Genomic DNA, 13,594 nt, shown 5'->3' on the forward strand with positions numbered 1-13,594 from the left:
TGTATAGCGATCGCTGGCGTATCCCGACCGTAGATTTCTGTCGGCAACAGAGTTGACAGCTACATGATTATCGGGTAAGATTAATATTGAAAATTGTATTTCTAGTGCCAGAAAACACTTGACATAGTTTCTTAATATTGTATACACAAGATAACACTTTTTCTGAGCTGGAATTATTGCTCCTCTACAATAAATTATCTTATTTTCACTGCATGAATGATAATGCAATAAGTTATTTACAAAATTAATTTCATTGCATCATAACAATTGAAACATGTAAATCTTGTGAATAATTTGCTGGAATAAAAAAAAAAAACTATTACAAACAGATCAAAGTAAACCTTTGGTACCAGAGACAAATATCCCACTCAAGAAACTATAGATATTAAACTTCTGTTATTTAATCAATTTGACCTTACAAGGTCAGGAGGGGCTCATAGTGTAAAAAATTTCCTTATGGTGGAAACTTGAAATTTACTTGATAACTTCTAAAGGTGCTTAAAATTTTATACTCTGGAGACCATCATAGAGAAACTATCCTTTTGTGAAAATATTCTGATTTCATTTTATCAATCAGATTCACACATTGCTACAGTACGATTCAGTACATTGTACAGAATGGAGAGTTGATATTTATCAGTAGGTTTTCAGTTTCCAAAATATACTTCTAGACACCAAACACTGAACAAGATTAACTTGATGCTAAAGGCAAATATTAAAAACTATAGTGTTTTATGAGGCACTTTCAGAATATTCTAAATTCAATGTACCATTCCCAAAAGCTAGAAGACAAATATACATAAGGTGTTTTTAGAAGATAATTTCATTACAGCCCATTGAATTTAAACTATTCATCAATTCATGCAGACATGTAGTATATTTTCATTTCTGGATATAACCATATACAGTACAGTATGTACTATGTATATAATTTCATGAAATATCCTGCATTTGATTATGACATCTGGACAGATTAAATACATTAAAACACTTGAATTAAGCTAAATGACATTGAATTTCAAGCACCAAATATCAGTCATCTATGACAATCAAGGCACAACATTTTTACATTAGGCACATAACTGCTAAAAGCATGTTCCTCATGAGTCACTAAAACCAACTGCTAACAAATGCCACAAATTGTACAATTACAGATTTAAAGGCTTTAAAGGCTGCTCATGAATGGCAAAGGCAAGGGACAGTGACAATGTCCTAGAGACTAACCATATATACATATGATCAGCGCCCAAGCCCCCTCTCCACCCAAGCTAGGACCAAGGAGGGCCAGGCAATGGCTGCTGATGACTCAGCAAATAGACCTATAAGCTCCCCCAACCAACACATCCTTAGCTCACAAGGATGGTGATGTTGCAGCGACCAAAGCTTACGAGTTTGAGCGGGACTCGAACCCCAGTCTGGTGATCACCAGTCAGGGATGTTACCACATCGGCTGACATTGACTAGACATACTTTTATATCTTAAATTACAAGCTAGTAAATATCTTCGGATTTTTTTGACATTGACTAGACACTTCTAGAGCTTTCCTAACAAACTAAAAAATATCTTCAGATTTTCCTGACACTGACTTGACATGCTTCTATAGCTTTCTTTAAAAGCTTACAAATATCTAATGCCAATATAACATTAAATTCTTTTAAAATAACATGATTTTTGTGAGACTTCCCTACTTCTTTTAAGCTATACAATGCATGGTCAAGTTTTTCACAACAACTTGACAATTTGTGAATACTGTATCTTCAGGCTATTAAGCATTTAATTGTAAACTACATTACAAGTAGCCATTTAATCTTTTGGGTATAACTCTTAGATTATTCAACTTTTAAATGAAACCTTTAACTAATAACTGGTAACAACCTTCAAAATTTGTAGGCAAGGTTAAGTATTTACATAATTCTGCATTTGACAATATCCTTTAAACTATTCAGCAAATGGCACGACCTTCCATAAGTCAGCATTCAAAAATAAATTTGACTTCATCAAGCCTTTAAACCCATTCTTTGAACATCATATCTTTACCATTCAGCGCATAACCTGTAAATGATTTGGTTATAGCTTTCCATAACAACCAGCTTTTAATGATAACCTTTAGATTCTTATTAATTATACAGTAATGGAGAATAAAATTTATAAGATAAATTCTAATAAAGTCAAGAAAGGATCTGCAGCAGTAAGATACTTCAATTTAAACTCAATACTGTACTAATAAGTCAGCGATGATTACATTACAAATGATACTGTATTCTAATCTGACCAGTAAGCTTGGATGGAAACGGTTTTATATCTAATGACGCACTAATTTGGAAGTCATGTGATCATGATATCGAATGCCTTTTATAACGACTTAGCACGCTACAGTGAAGTACAGTACTGTACTTTGAAACACTGCTTCATTATAAAAGACATGCTACAGTGAAGTACTTTGAAGCACTGCTTCATCAAGTGTCAATCTTTCCACTTCATAAAAGACACGCTACAGTGAAGTACTCTGAAACACTGCTTCATTAAGTCTCAATCTTTCAAGTTCATAAAAGACATGCTACGGGGAAGTACTTTGAAACATTGCTTCATCAAGTGTCAATCTTTTCAGTTCATGAAAGTAGTAAGATATGTGAGAATTCATACATTTTTAATAAGACAGCCCTGCAAAAATTACCATTATAATGAAGCTTAGATTTGTACCTGGACGGGTAACTGTGTTTTTTAAATGGAACTCTAGCCTCTTACATTAGAAAGGCAGGCTTTGCATTAAAATGAATGGAAATTATTTTTTGACTAAAGATCTACTGTAGATGAGCTATGACAAATGATCTAGACAGTTTGAAAATCAAATGAGAAATATAATTATAATACCAACACTAATTTGATTTACAGTGTAGAAAAATTTACTTTTACTATCATTACAAGGTTCAATAAGAGCAGAGTTAAAATTCTTAATTCTCACAAGGCTGGTTTGATAGATTTGTATTGTACAGATTAAAAAAATTAAATCTTACTGAAATAAATTACCTTAAAATTCCAATGACTAGATATACCAAAAATGACAAATTCGAAGATAATTTGTATTTTTCCTAACCATACAAACCTTAGCTATTTACAAAGGGTTACCTTTTAGCGTAGCTGAAATGGCGAGCCATTAGAATTTAACGAGGGTGTATTACCCCCGCGCTAGTTAGCGGGGGGGTAGGGGAGTGGTAGCTAGCTACCCCTCCTCCCCCTCACACACAGGTGAATACTCACTTTCACTTAGAGGTAGGACTTGTCTTGGGGGACAGGGCTGGCGGGCAAATATGTGTAAATAGCTAAGGTTTGTATGGTTAGGAAAAATACAAATTATCTTCGAATTTGTCATTTGTTCCGTAACCGAAATACAAACCACGCTATTTACAAAGGGTGACTTACCCCTTAGGAAGGGTGGAAAGTCCCCAGCCATACTGGCTTTGGCTTTACCCGGGGACTCAGAATCCGAGTGAGTCGCACTCGAGAAAAGGAGTCCCTGCACCTCACAAGTTCCTTGCTCCGCAAGGAACCATGTGGCCTACGTAAGCTTGTGTGTGAAGGAAGAAGTGTGACCCGTCCTAGGCAGTTGACCTGTGGTTCCAGAAGGAACTCTGGGTTAGGACGTTCCCAATACCACCTCGTCAGGGTATGGGGGACGCGACAGTATTGACTCAATACTCGGAACACAAGGAAGCATGGTTTACCTGCAGAGGTTCGAGGTCAGCTATGCAGAGACCAGGATGCTGCTTCCCCGTAGAGGGGATGATGAAGAAAGAAGTAAGGGCCAGACATACTTCTTTCGTTCATGCAGACTAAAACCTGATAACAATGCCCTCAACCTTCTGCTACCTGTCCAAAAAGGAGCCTGAGGTTAGACCAGCTGTTGTGTAGCCACCACAGAGCGATAGAAAACGTATCGAGACTCCTGTGGGTCACGCCCTGCAGGAAGCGGGCTGCGAAGGTCATTAGACGCTTCCAGACTCCAGCTTGTAGCACCTGCGTCACAGAGTAGTATTACTCGAAGGCGAGGGACGTTGCGATGTATCCAACATCGTGCTGTAGGGCGACGTGACGGGGGAGGGTCTGGAGACAGGTCGAGATGAATGTCCTTGAGTCCGGGCTGAAGAGGTATACTGGTGACTCTCCCCCCATGTCCTCCTTGTGCTCCCAAATTGGCTGCAACTGAGGACAAACTGCAGCTGTTCCCAGCGCTAACCTCTCGATTCCTTTACTGGCAAGAAAGAGAAGGTCTTGGGACATCAGATACAGAATGGAGACTCGAAATCTTGAATGAATCGGACCGAAGGGCCAGGACCCTCAGATTCTGAGTCTAGCCAACAACTCAGGAGTGAGCCTGAATGTTGCCTTCCCCTCTTCCTTAGAAAGGGGGGAGTAGTAAGAGACCAAGAAGATTGCTTACACACTGGCCGTGGCCAGAGTGAGCAGAAGACCCAAGGCGGAATACAATCCGAGGCCTGTCGTAAAGGGTCTTGAGAAGATCTCTTAAAGGACTAAAAGTCCGAGCCATGCCCCAAGTTGGAGGTCTTCCTCCGACTAGGGCAGGGACAATCGTAGCTTCGCATGAGCGAGGATAGATCCAGCGGGCAGGAAAAAGTTATTCCTTTAAGCCTGAAGGTCAGGGAAAGGCTGAGCGACAGGCTTCATTGCCGAGAGCGGAAAGGACTTTCCTCCCGCCGAAAGGCAATAAGACCGTTATTGCTGGAGAAGAGGCCTCAAGGGAAGAGGTATATCTCCCACGGCACCAACCACCTTAGACTCTTCACTTTGCCTGGGAGACCCCTGTGGATGACTATCGCATATGACGCGACCTCCGTACCGCGACTGTAGCGGGTTGTCTCTTCTTGAGGAGGAAGCGTAGTGTTTCCAGGCATGAAGCCGAAGCGACGCCCCGGTTCGGGAGAGATGTCACAGTGTGGTTGCTTGAGTAGTCTGCGCCGTGGGAGAAGCTCTCCCGGGAGTTCCGTCAGGGGAAGCAGAGGGTCCAGAAACCGTTCTGCGCATAGTCCCAGTGGAGCTCTCCCAATGAAAGGTTGACAGACAACCTGGTCTTGTTGAGACCCATTGTCCACAGACAAAAAGGAGGGAAGACGCAGGCGTCGAAGTTGTCCCACCATCACCGGAATGCATCTTGCCAGAGTCTCGGGGTCTGAGACTGGGGGGAAGAATAGCGGAAGCTTGAGGTTCAAAGCTGTCGCGATCAGGTCCCCCAGACCAGCACTTGCTGGTTACCCAAGGTCAAAGACCCCCAGGTACACTGTCTCTACGAGGCTCTGCTCGGATAGTCTGAGAGAAACATTCCCCTGCCTGGAATGAGAGAGCCGATGGTGGTATTGAGAGAATCTCAATCATCCCGGTATCTCTACTGCAAGATGCGAAGGTGTGAAAATGCGTCCCCTGCTGGTTAGAATGAAGTCGACGCGCAACGGGGCGACTCGGCAGGAGCTGTAGGATCTGAAGAGGGGCCAGACTAAGGCCCCTAAGCCTGCCTGAATGATGGAGAGGTATCCTTCAGGTCTTGACCATAGGCCTGGACCGGAACATGCCCCCCCCCCCCTTTCCTTTGACGAGTCCGAGAACCGCATCAAGAATGTGGGGAAAGGACGAGAATATCCACTACCATCAAGAGGCTCCATAGGTCAATACCCATTGCAGGTCTAATAGTTCCGCAGGTCCCATAGGGCCAGGGAGTCCGGTTAAACATTGCCTGAAGCCACCGGAACTTGGATCGCCCCACATGGAACTTATCCTGAGGCGACCGTTCGGACTATAGACGGGTCAATGAGGAAAGGAGAACTAGGAAACGTTCCCAGGTAGGGCTGAAAGCTCTGCTTGACTGAGAACAGGTACTGCGACTCTCCTCAGTCTTGCCACAGTCAACCGAAAGGAAGGCTCGGAGGATGTGGTAACAGAATCTGGCGTCCCCAGGTGGTCACCCATCCAAGTACCGACGTTGCTTAACCTTGCTGGACAGACGAGAAGCGGGGTTTCCAACGTGGTAAGGCCATTGACTCAATATCATGGCCAGATACTCCAGATGTTGAGGCAGAGGAAGAGAAGGCTCCAAGCAAAATACCATGAGCCCACACTCATGGTAAGCATCCGGAAGCTTGTCCCGGCGCTGAAGAAGGTCGAACCCGAGCCTACCGGAGTTGACCAGCCCTCCAAACAGCAGAGGAGGCGGAAGCCTGCACCTGAGCGGCCAAGAGGAAGGCAGGGAGAGTTCTCTGGGGAAACAAACCTGCTATGCCACGGCGGGATAGCCACACTGCATCATAAGCAGGAATACTTGCAGTCTAGGCTGAATTCGACGAGCACCCTGGAAGATGGATGGAATGGAAACTGAAAGTACCCGTCCTTCCGATCCAGGGCTTAAGGAGTCCTGTCGCCTCGTTACCAGTCTGATCGATTCTGCTGGTCTACGCTGGCCGAAGTTTGTTCGACAAACTTGATCAGGGCTGAGAGGTCGACTATGGACATCCCCTCTCAGATCCTTCCTTACAAGAAAGGATCGACTGAGGGGGCCGGGGGTGAAGCCGTCGATGATCCTAAGGAAGACCTTCGCCTAAGGTATGGATCATTCTGCCCAACCGGGCAACTCTGCTGACGCTATGGCATAGAGGTTCAGAGACACTGAATTCGCTGACAGAGACGGCAGGCGCGATATCCTTGGCTGATCACAGAGATTGTGCGGGAATGGGCATCGGGAAGCTGTCATTCGGATGAGTAACCTTAAGCATCCTCCCAGCGAAAAACCTGCAATCCTAGAGTTCGTGAACTCCTTTTAGGACTATGCCCCCCCGGGGGAGTCTCCCGTGCCATCTGTTCCTGACAGGAGGAAACTGCAATTGGACACCTTGTCCCAGTTGTCGTAGCCGATAACTTAGGCCGACGTGGTTGAAAGAAAAGGGCGCTGGAGCCCTGCAGTCTGGAAGAAAGCGCCTTGGAGGAGTGAAACCGGAAGTCGATTTCCTCCGCACAGCAGCTGTCTAAGTCTCTGTCCTTGGGCACAAACAAACTCTTCTCAAGGATGGAAGGGCGTCTGAGGTCGTCGACCTCCACAGATGAGACACCCGAAGGAAGCCCTCAGTCAGCGCGTCCAGATGGTACAACATCGAGCTTGTCCGCAAGTTAGATACTTAACGACGAAAGGCCAAGGTGCCTGAGCTCGAGAGGAGGAAAGTACCCTTGATCTTCCTGTAGCTTCCTTGAACCAAACCTCGGGCCGTAACCGAGGAGGGAAAGAACCTGGTAAGCTCCCAGAGGAAGAGGTAAGCAGTCACCCCTTGTCCGATGGAGAGATCTCGAACGGAAAGCCCCCCCGCCAAAAATCCTTCCAGGGAATAACGGGGAAGGGCTAACCCAGGTTCAGGAAAGAGGAGTGTTGCTCAGATCTCCCTTAAGTTTCTCCTATTCTTGCAAGTGCCATGCTCTGCGTTTACGGGGTGAGGCCGTGTTCTGGAAATACGCTCCAGAAGAACTCGCCAGGCTGGTCATGCTGCGAGAACCCCATTGGGAATCGTGGTCGCAATTGCCCTGGAGCTCGCGCGACGGAAATTCAAAGATTTTCGCGTGGGCGAACGTGGAAGCGCCCATGCGCGGTAACGCAAACGAAGGTGAGCGAAGGAGCGCAGAAGGAGGGCGAGCGTGGTAGGAAGGGTGAGAGCTGGTGGTCGGCGAGCGATAACCCCTAGACGAGCAATGGATACTGCAAGAAATAAGCCGACATTTGTGCGAAGAAACACTGTAGGTTCGCGCGACGGAACACCATCCGTCCGCGCGATGGAAAAACCGTTGGTTCGCGCGTGGGCGAACATTGGAGAGCATGAGCGTAGACATGCAGGCACGTGGGCGTGTGGGCGCGCGGGCGAGCGGTCGCGCGGGCGAGCGGTCGCGCGGACGCGCAGGCGAGCGGTCGAGAGGGTGGGCAGGTGGATGAGAGCGAGTCCGAGGCGGCAAACGCAAGCGTTAGCGCGATGGCGAGGAAGACCGCTGGCGATATGGATCAACAAGCGATCGGTGGTGAGCTGGTGAGCGCTAACGCGCAGGTTGGCGATGGCGCGTTGTGTTATGCCGACGCGATGGTCGAGCAGTATGCGCAGGTGAGCGATCGTGCGTTGGCGAGCAGTATGCGAAGGTGAGCGATCGCGAGCAGCCTGTGCAGGAGGGCGATCGCGCGATGGTGATCAGCATGCGCCGGGTCGCGCGATGGTTATCAGTATGCGCAGGGTCGCGCGATGGTGATCAGCATGCCAGGGTCGCGCGATGGCGATCAGCATGCGCAGGTCGGCGGTCGCGCGATGGCGAGCAGCATCTGCAGGTGGGCGATCGCGCGATGGCGAACAGCATACGCAGTTGAGGGTCGCGCGATGGTGATCAGCATGCGCAGGGTCGCGCGATGGCGATCAGCATCCGCAGTTGAGGGTCGCGCGATGGCGATCAGCATCCGCAGTTGAGGGTCGCGCGATGGCGATCAGCATCCGCAGCTGAGGGTCGCGCGATGGCGATCAGCATCCGCAGTTGAGGGTCGCGCGATGGCGATCAGCATCCGAAGCCGAGGGTCGCGCGATGGCGATCAGCATCCGCAGTTGAGGGTCGCGCGATGGCGATCAGCATCCGCAGCCGAGGGTCGCGCGATGGCGATCAGCATCCGCAGTTGAGGGTCGCGCGATGGCGATCAGCATGCGCAGGTGAGCTAGTAGCTGGCGAACCATGTTCCTTCAGAAGTGTTGGAGAACGTTGGCGTGCCGGCTGTAACACACGTGGGCGATCCGGAGATCGCCGAGAGACAGGTGATCGCTGGCGAGCTGATGATCGCTGACGAGCAGAAGGCTACGCGTGGAAGCCTGCGCAAAGAAGAAGAGTCCTTGACCCCGACCTGAACCGAAGTTCTAGATCGCGAGGGCGAACGTGAGCGCACAGGGCGCGTAACAGGAACCAACAGGAACCGCAGGGATGATCATCTTGAAAGTGCTGACGAACAGGAGAGCGCTGATGAGCAGAAGAGCGCCTGTGTGCTAACACTGAGCAGGAGCAGGAGAGAACACAGCAGAAGGGCGCGCAGGGAAACCCTGACACGCAAGGGAAGAACCCCCGTGGGGGCAATCCTTTGCCCCGAAGGGATCGTTGTCCGCCGGAAGACTGATGTCCGTCGGAAGACCGCTGTCCGTCGGGAAGACCGTTGTCCGTCGGGAAGACCGTTGCCCGTCGGAAGACGAGATCAGACTGCTGTCCATCTGCACCAAGGCGGAAGATCGAGAAAAAGGAGTTGTAGGCTGCAAACGGAGATCCAAAAAGGCGCCTCAAACAGCCTTATAGGGAGATGAGAGGCCCTTACGACGAGGCGGACGGTGGGCCTTACGGCGAGGGAGGCCAACAGCAACAGAAGAAACCTCCGAAGAGGAGACTCTATGAGTGTACTCTCTCGCGAACGAAAGAGAAACACTTCGTGAAGAGACTGGTCAGCCAGTGACCTAAAAGGAGCAATCCTCCGAAGAGGAGCTCCTGCAGTTGCCCAGCCCCTTGAGCGAAACTGCAGGTGCGACCGCTCAGCACCAAGAGCATAGTCGAACGAAAAAAAGGCAAGAGAAGAACCCCCCAAAAGGGGAAAAACTCAAGCCTGGACAGGAAAAACTTCCCTCGGAAGGAAAGTTACCCGCCCAAGGAGGCAAGCCTCCTGAGAGTTCTAAAATGAACTGGAGAGCTGTCCGTCGTCACGGGAGTACTTCCAGTAGAAGGAGACATGCCCCTGACAAAAATACAAGGGGGGAGGCAGCAACAGCCGAATCCCCAGGACTCAACCAGACAGCTCACACCGTTGCCATATTACAGAAACGAACTAGATCGGTAGCTGTAAAAAAATAAAACAAATAATATTAGTACACATTCATTCCCCCGGGAAGGCTCCGAAGAGGAATCCCGAGGGAAAGGAACAAGAATTACACAACAGGAACGTGCCCTCACAACCACTTACACTCGCGGAAGGAGAGCTTTAACCAAAACAGAATTATAACAATTATAATTATGTAACTATGTAATTATGTAATTTAAAAATGAATGAACACTAAAGAAAGAACGAAAACCCCGAAAGGAATCGTTCTACAAGCTGAAAAACAAAAAACAACTACAATTAGATTCATAACTAATTGAGACAAACGTACGGTGTAGCAACCCCCCCACACGGAAAGGAAGCTACAAGGGCGTAGTAACACGTAGTAAAAGGGTGAACGACCTCAAGAGAGAGAGAGAGAAAGACATGTCAAACTCGATCGCCACCCATAAAAATACGCCGTGGTGGCCTAACTTCCGAGGCTTCCACGTAGATATCGTACACTACACACACAAATCTGAAAAGGAAACTTACTTATTTCTATACTCAAATATATATACAAACATGAAAACATGTTTACATATATATTGAGTAAATGAAAAGTAAGCAATTAAGTAAAGACAAAACAAACAATGGCTGCCAAGAGAGGACCAAGACAGAGACGTCTGTCACAGTCCGAGCCAAAAGTGAAAGTGAGTATTCACCTGTGTGTGAGGGGGAGGAGGGGTAGCTAGCTACCACTCCCCTACCCCCCCGCTAACTAGCGCGGGGGTAATACACCCTCGTTAAATTCTAATGGCTCGCCATTTCAGCTACGCTAAAAGGTAACCCTTTGTAAATAGCGTGGTTTGTATTTCGGTTACGGAACAATTATCTTTTTTAAATGTACACTATTCTGATAACGAAGGAACTATTATAGAACTCATTACCTTAGCCTGAGTGCACCAAGATAAAAATAAGTGGCTCTTAAACTCATACACTCTTCTTGAGAACAAGGACACTTGTGATAACAGCTAACTCGATCAATGTCGGTATTACCGATGTTAAACCAAAGACCCACCAGTACATTCTGCAGTCCCAGACATCGATGACCATGTAAGCCAAGCTTACCGATGCGCCGCTGTGGCACAATATGGCTGAATTTAAGTTAAGGTCAAGCTATAGACAATTCTTGACTTTTCTAAAAAAAATCTGTGAATCAGACAGCTATCAAAACTATCAACTGTCATGTATATTCAACTATCCATAAAGCATAAAAATATAGTAAAAAATTAAATCAATACTTCAAAATACAATGTGCTACATAACTTTGAAAAATGCAGCTTTGGTTGGCAAACTTAAATAAACTTAGAGGATTACAGATTTGTATGACTAGCCTTCCCATAACTCTATAACTACCACTACATCTACTACTACTACTATTCCATGCTAGCCATAACAGCCATGTTTAAACTGAGTCCTTTCTTTGTCACCTCAGTGTTGACGTCTTTTGTGGGGATTGAATAAAAAGAGAATTTTGCACGTTTTTCAGGCTGTTAATGATAGTGTAACTTCTATAAGGTTTAAATTATTCAAGTTATGTCTTCTGAATTAAGACATTTTATAATCTTTATTAAGACTGGTCAGACAACCTGTATAAGATAAGTATCCCTTGCAGAGGCAATGATTGTGTAGTTCAGAATAGATGTAGTGAGTGTGGGGATATCGCAGATCAAAATGATATTTTCATGTTAAAATAAATTTTTGAACATACTTACCCGGTGGATATATATATAGCTAACGTCTCCGATGGTCCGGCAGCCGATTCAAAACTCGCGGGCGATCGAGGGGTTGGGTTGCTGAGTGTACACTAGCGCCACCACTCGGCAGGATACTAAAAATATTCCAAACCTCTTCAGATCTTCTCTGCCCGTAGGGTCTCTAGAGGGGCGGAAGGGAGGGCGTTAAATTATATATATCCACTGGGTAAGTATGTTCAAAAATTTATTTTAATATGAAAATATCATTTTTAAACATTTAACTTAGCCGGTGGATATATATATAGCTGATTCACACCCTTGGTAGAGGGTAAGAGACCAGTATTAAACATTATAGGAATATAGTTCAAGAGTTTTGAAATAAAACAAACTTAAGGATTAGTACCTGATAAGGAAGCTGACTTTGATGATACTCTGCCTCATTAGTCCGCTATCCTTAGGAAGCCCAGCGATCCACTCAGGGGGCTGAAAGACCTCTAGGAGCTGTCATATCTGGGGTGAACACCCCTATGACAGGACCTCAACAATACAGTTGATCTGGGCGCTCTCAAGAAACAAGTTTGACCACCCGCCAAATCAAAAGATTGCGGAAGACTATCCCAGTCTCCACATACAACCCAAAAAACAATAGTTTCAAGAGAAGAAAAAAGGTATTGGGATTACTGTAAGGGAATGTAGTGATAGAACCTTCACCCACTACTGCACTCGCCGCTACGAATGGTCCCAACGTGTAGCAGTCCTCATAAAGAGTCTGGACATTCTTTAAATAATGTGAAGCGAACACAGATTTACTCCTCCAAAAGGTTGTGCCCATAATGCTTCTAAAGGATCTATTTTGCTTAAAAGCCATTGACGTTGCCACTGCTCTGACTTCATGAGTTTTAACTTTCAATAATCTAAGATCATTCTCACCGCAGTGAGTGTGAGCCTCTCTAATTAAAAATCTGACAAAATATGATAAGGCGTTCTTTGACATAGGTAAGGAGGGCTTCTTGACCGAACACCATAAAGCCTCTGAATCACCTCGTAAAGTTTTGGTTCTGTCTAGATAAAATTTTAGAGCTCTAACAGGGCACAAGACTCTTTCAATTTCATTACCAATCACATTTGACCGGCTGGGAATCTCAAAAGATTTTGGCCATGGATGAGATGGTCGCTCATTTTTGGCCAGGAAACCAAGCTGCAAGGAGCATACTGCCTTATTAGAGCAGAAGCTGATATTCTTGCTGAAGGCATGCACTTCACTAACTCTCTTCACGGTAGCAAGACTCGCTAGAAAGAGAGTTTTGAGAGTAAGGTCTTTGAGAGAGGTTGAGTGCAGAGGTTCAAATCTCTCAGACATGAGAAACTTGAGTACAACATCCAAGTTCCAAGCTGGAGTAAGAATCTGATGCTCCTTGGAAGTCTCGAAAGACTTGAGAAGGTCTTGAAGATCTCTAATGTTCGATAGATCCATGTTCCTGTGTCTGAACACTGCAGCCAACATACTCCTGTAGCCTTTAATAGTAGAGGCAGATACGTTACGGTTGTTTCTAAGATGAAGCAGGAAGTCAGCGATCTGTGCTACAGTGGTATCGGATGAGGAAACAGAGGTGGACTTGCACCAATCTCGAAATACATCCCATTTGGATTAGTAGATCCTGATGGTAGAGGATCTCCTTGCCCTGGCAATAGCTCTAGCTGCCTCCTTCGAAAACTCTCGAGCTCTAGAGAGTCTCTCGATAGTCTGAAGGCAGTTAGACAAAGCGCGGGGAGGCTTTGATGTAATCTTTTCATGTGAGGTTGTCTGAGAAGATCCACCCCCAATGGCAAACTTCTTGGAATGTCCACCAGCCATTGATGTACCTCGGTGAACCATTCCCTTGAGGGCCAGAGGGGAGCAACCAACGTCAACCTGGTCCCTTTGTGAGAGGCGAACTTCTGCAGAACCTTGTGAAGGATCTTGAAGGGAGGAAATGCATAAATTTCCAG

The 13,594-nt window shown here is 46.3% G+C and overlaps 1 protein-coding gene across 2 annotated transcripts in view; it reads right to left on the bottom strand.

The window, feature by feature from the left end:
- The window catches only part of LOC137658621 (transmembrane protein 107-like), a 99,443-nt gene that overhangs the window by 13,536 nt on the left and 72,313 nt on the right, over positions 1-13,594 (bottom strand). The window contains exon 5 of one of the 2 annotated variants that reach the window (XM_068393545.1): positions 10,796-11,002. In XM_068393545.1, the coding sequence (XP_068249646.1) occupies positions 10,839-11,002 (164 nt within the window). In that variant the 3' untranslated portion in view covers positions 10,796-10,838. Of the gene's footprint in view, positions 1-10,693; positions 11,003-13,594 lie in introns of those variants that run through there. The other variant, XM_068393544.1, reaches the window with a different exon arrangement.

The sequence above is a fragment of the Palaemon carinicauda genome, chromosome 19 (assembly GCF_036898095.1).
Source record: "Palaemon carinicauda isolate YSFRI2023 chromosome 19, ASM3689809v2, whole genome shotgun sequence".
Taxonomy (NCBI): Eukaryota; Metazoa; Arthropoda; class Malacostraca; order Decapoda; family Palaemonidae; genus Palaemon; species Palaemon carinicauda.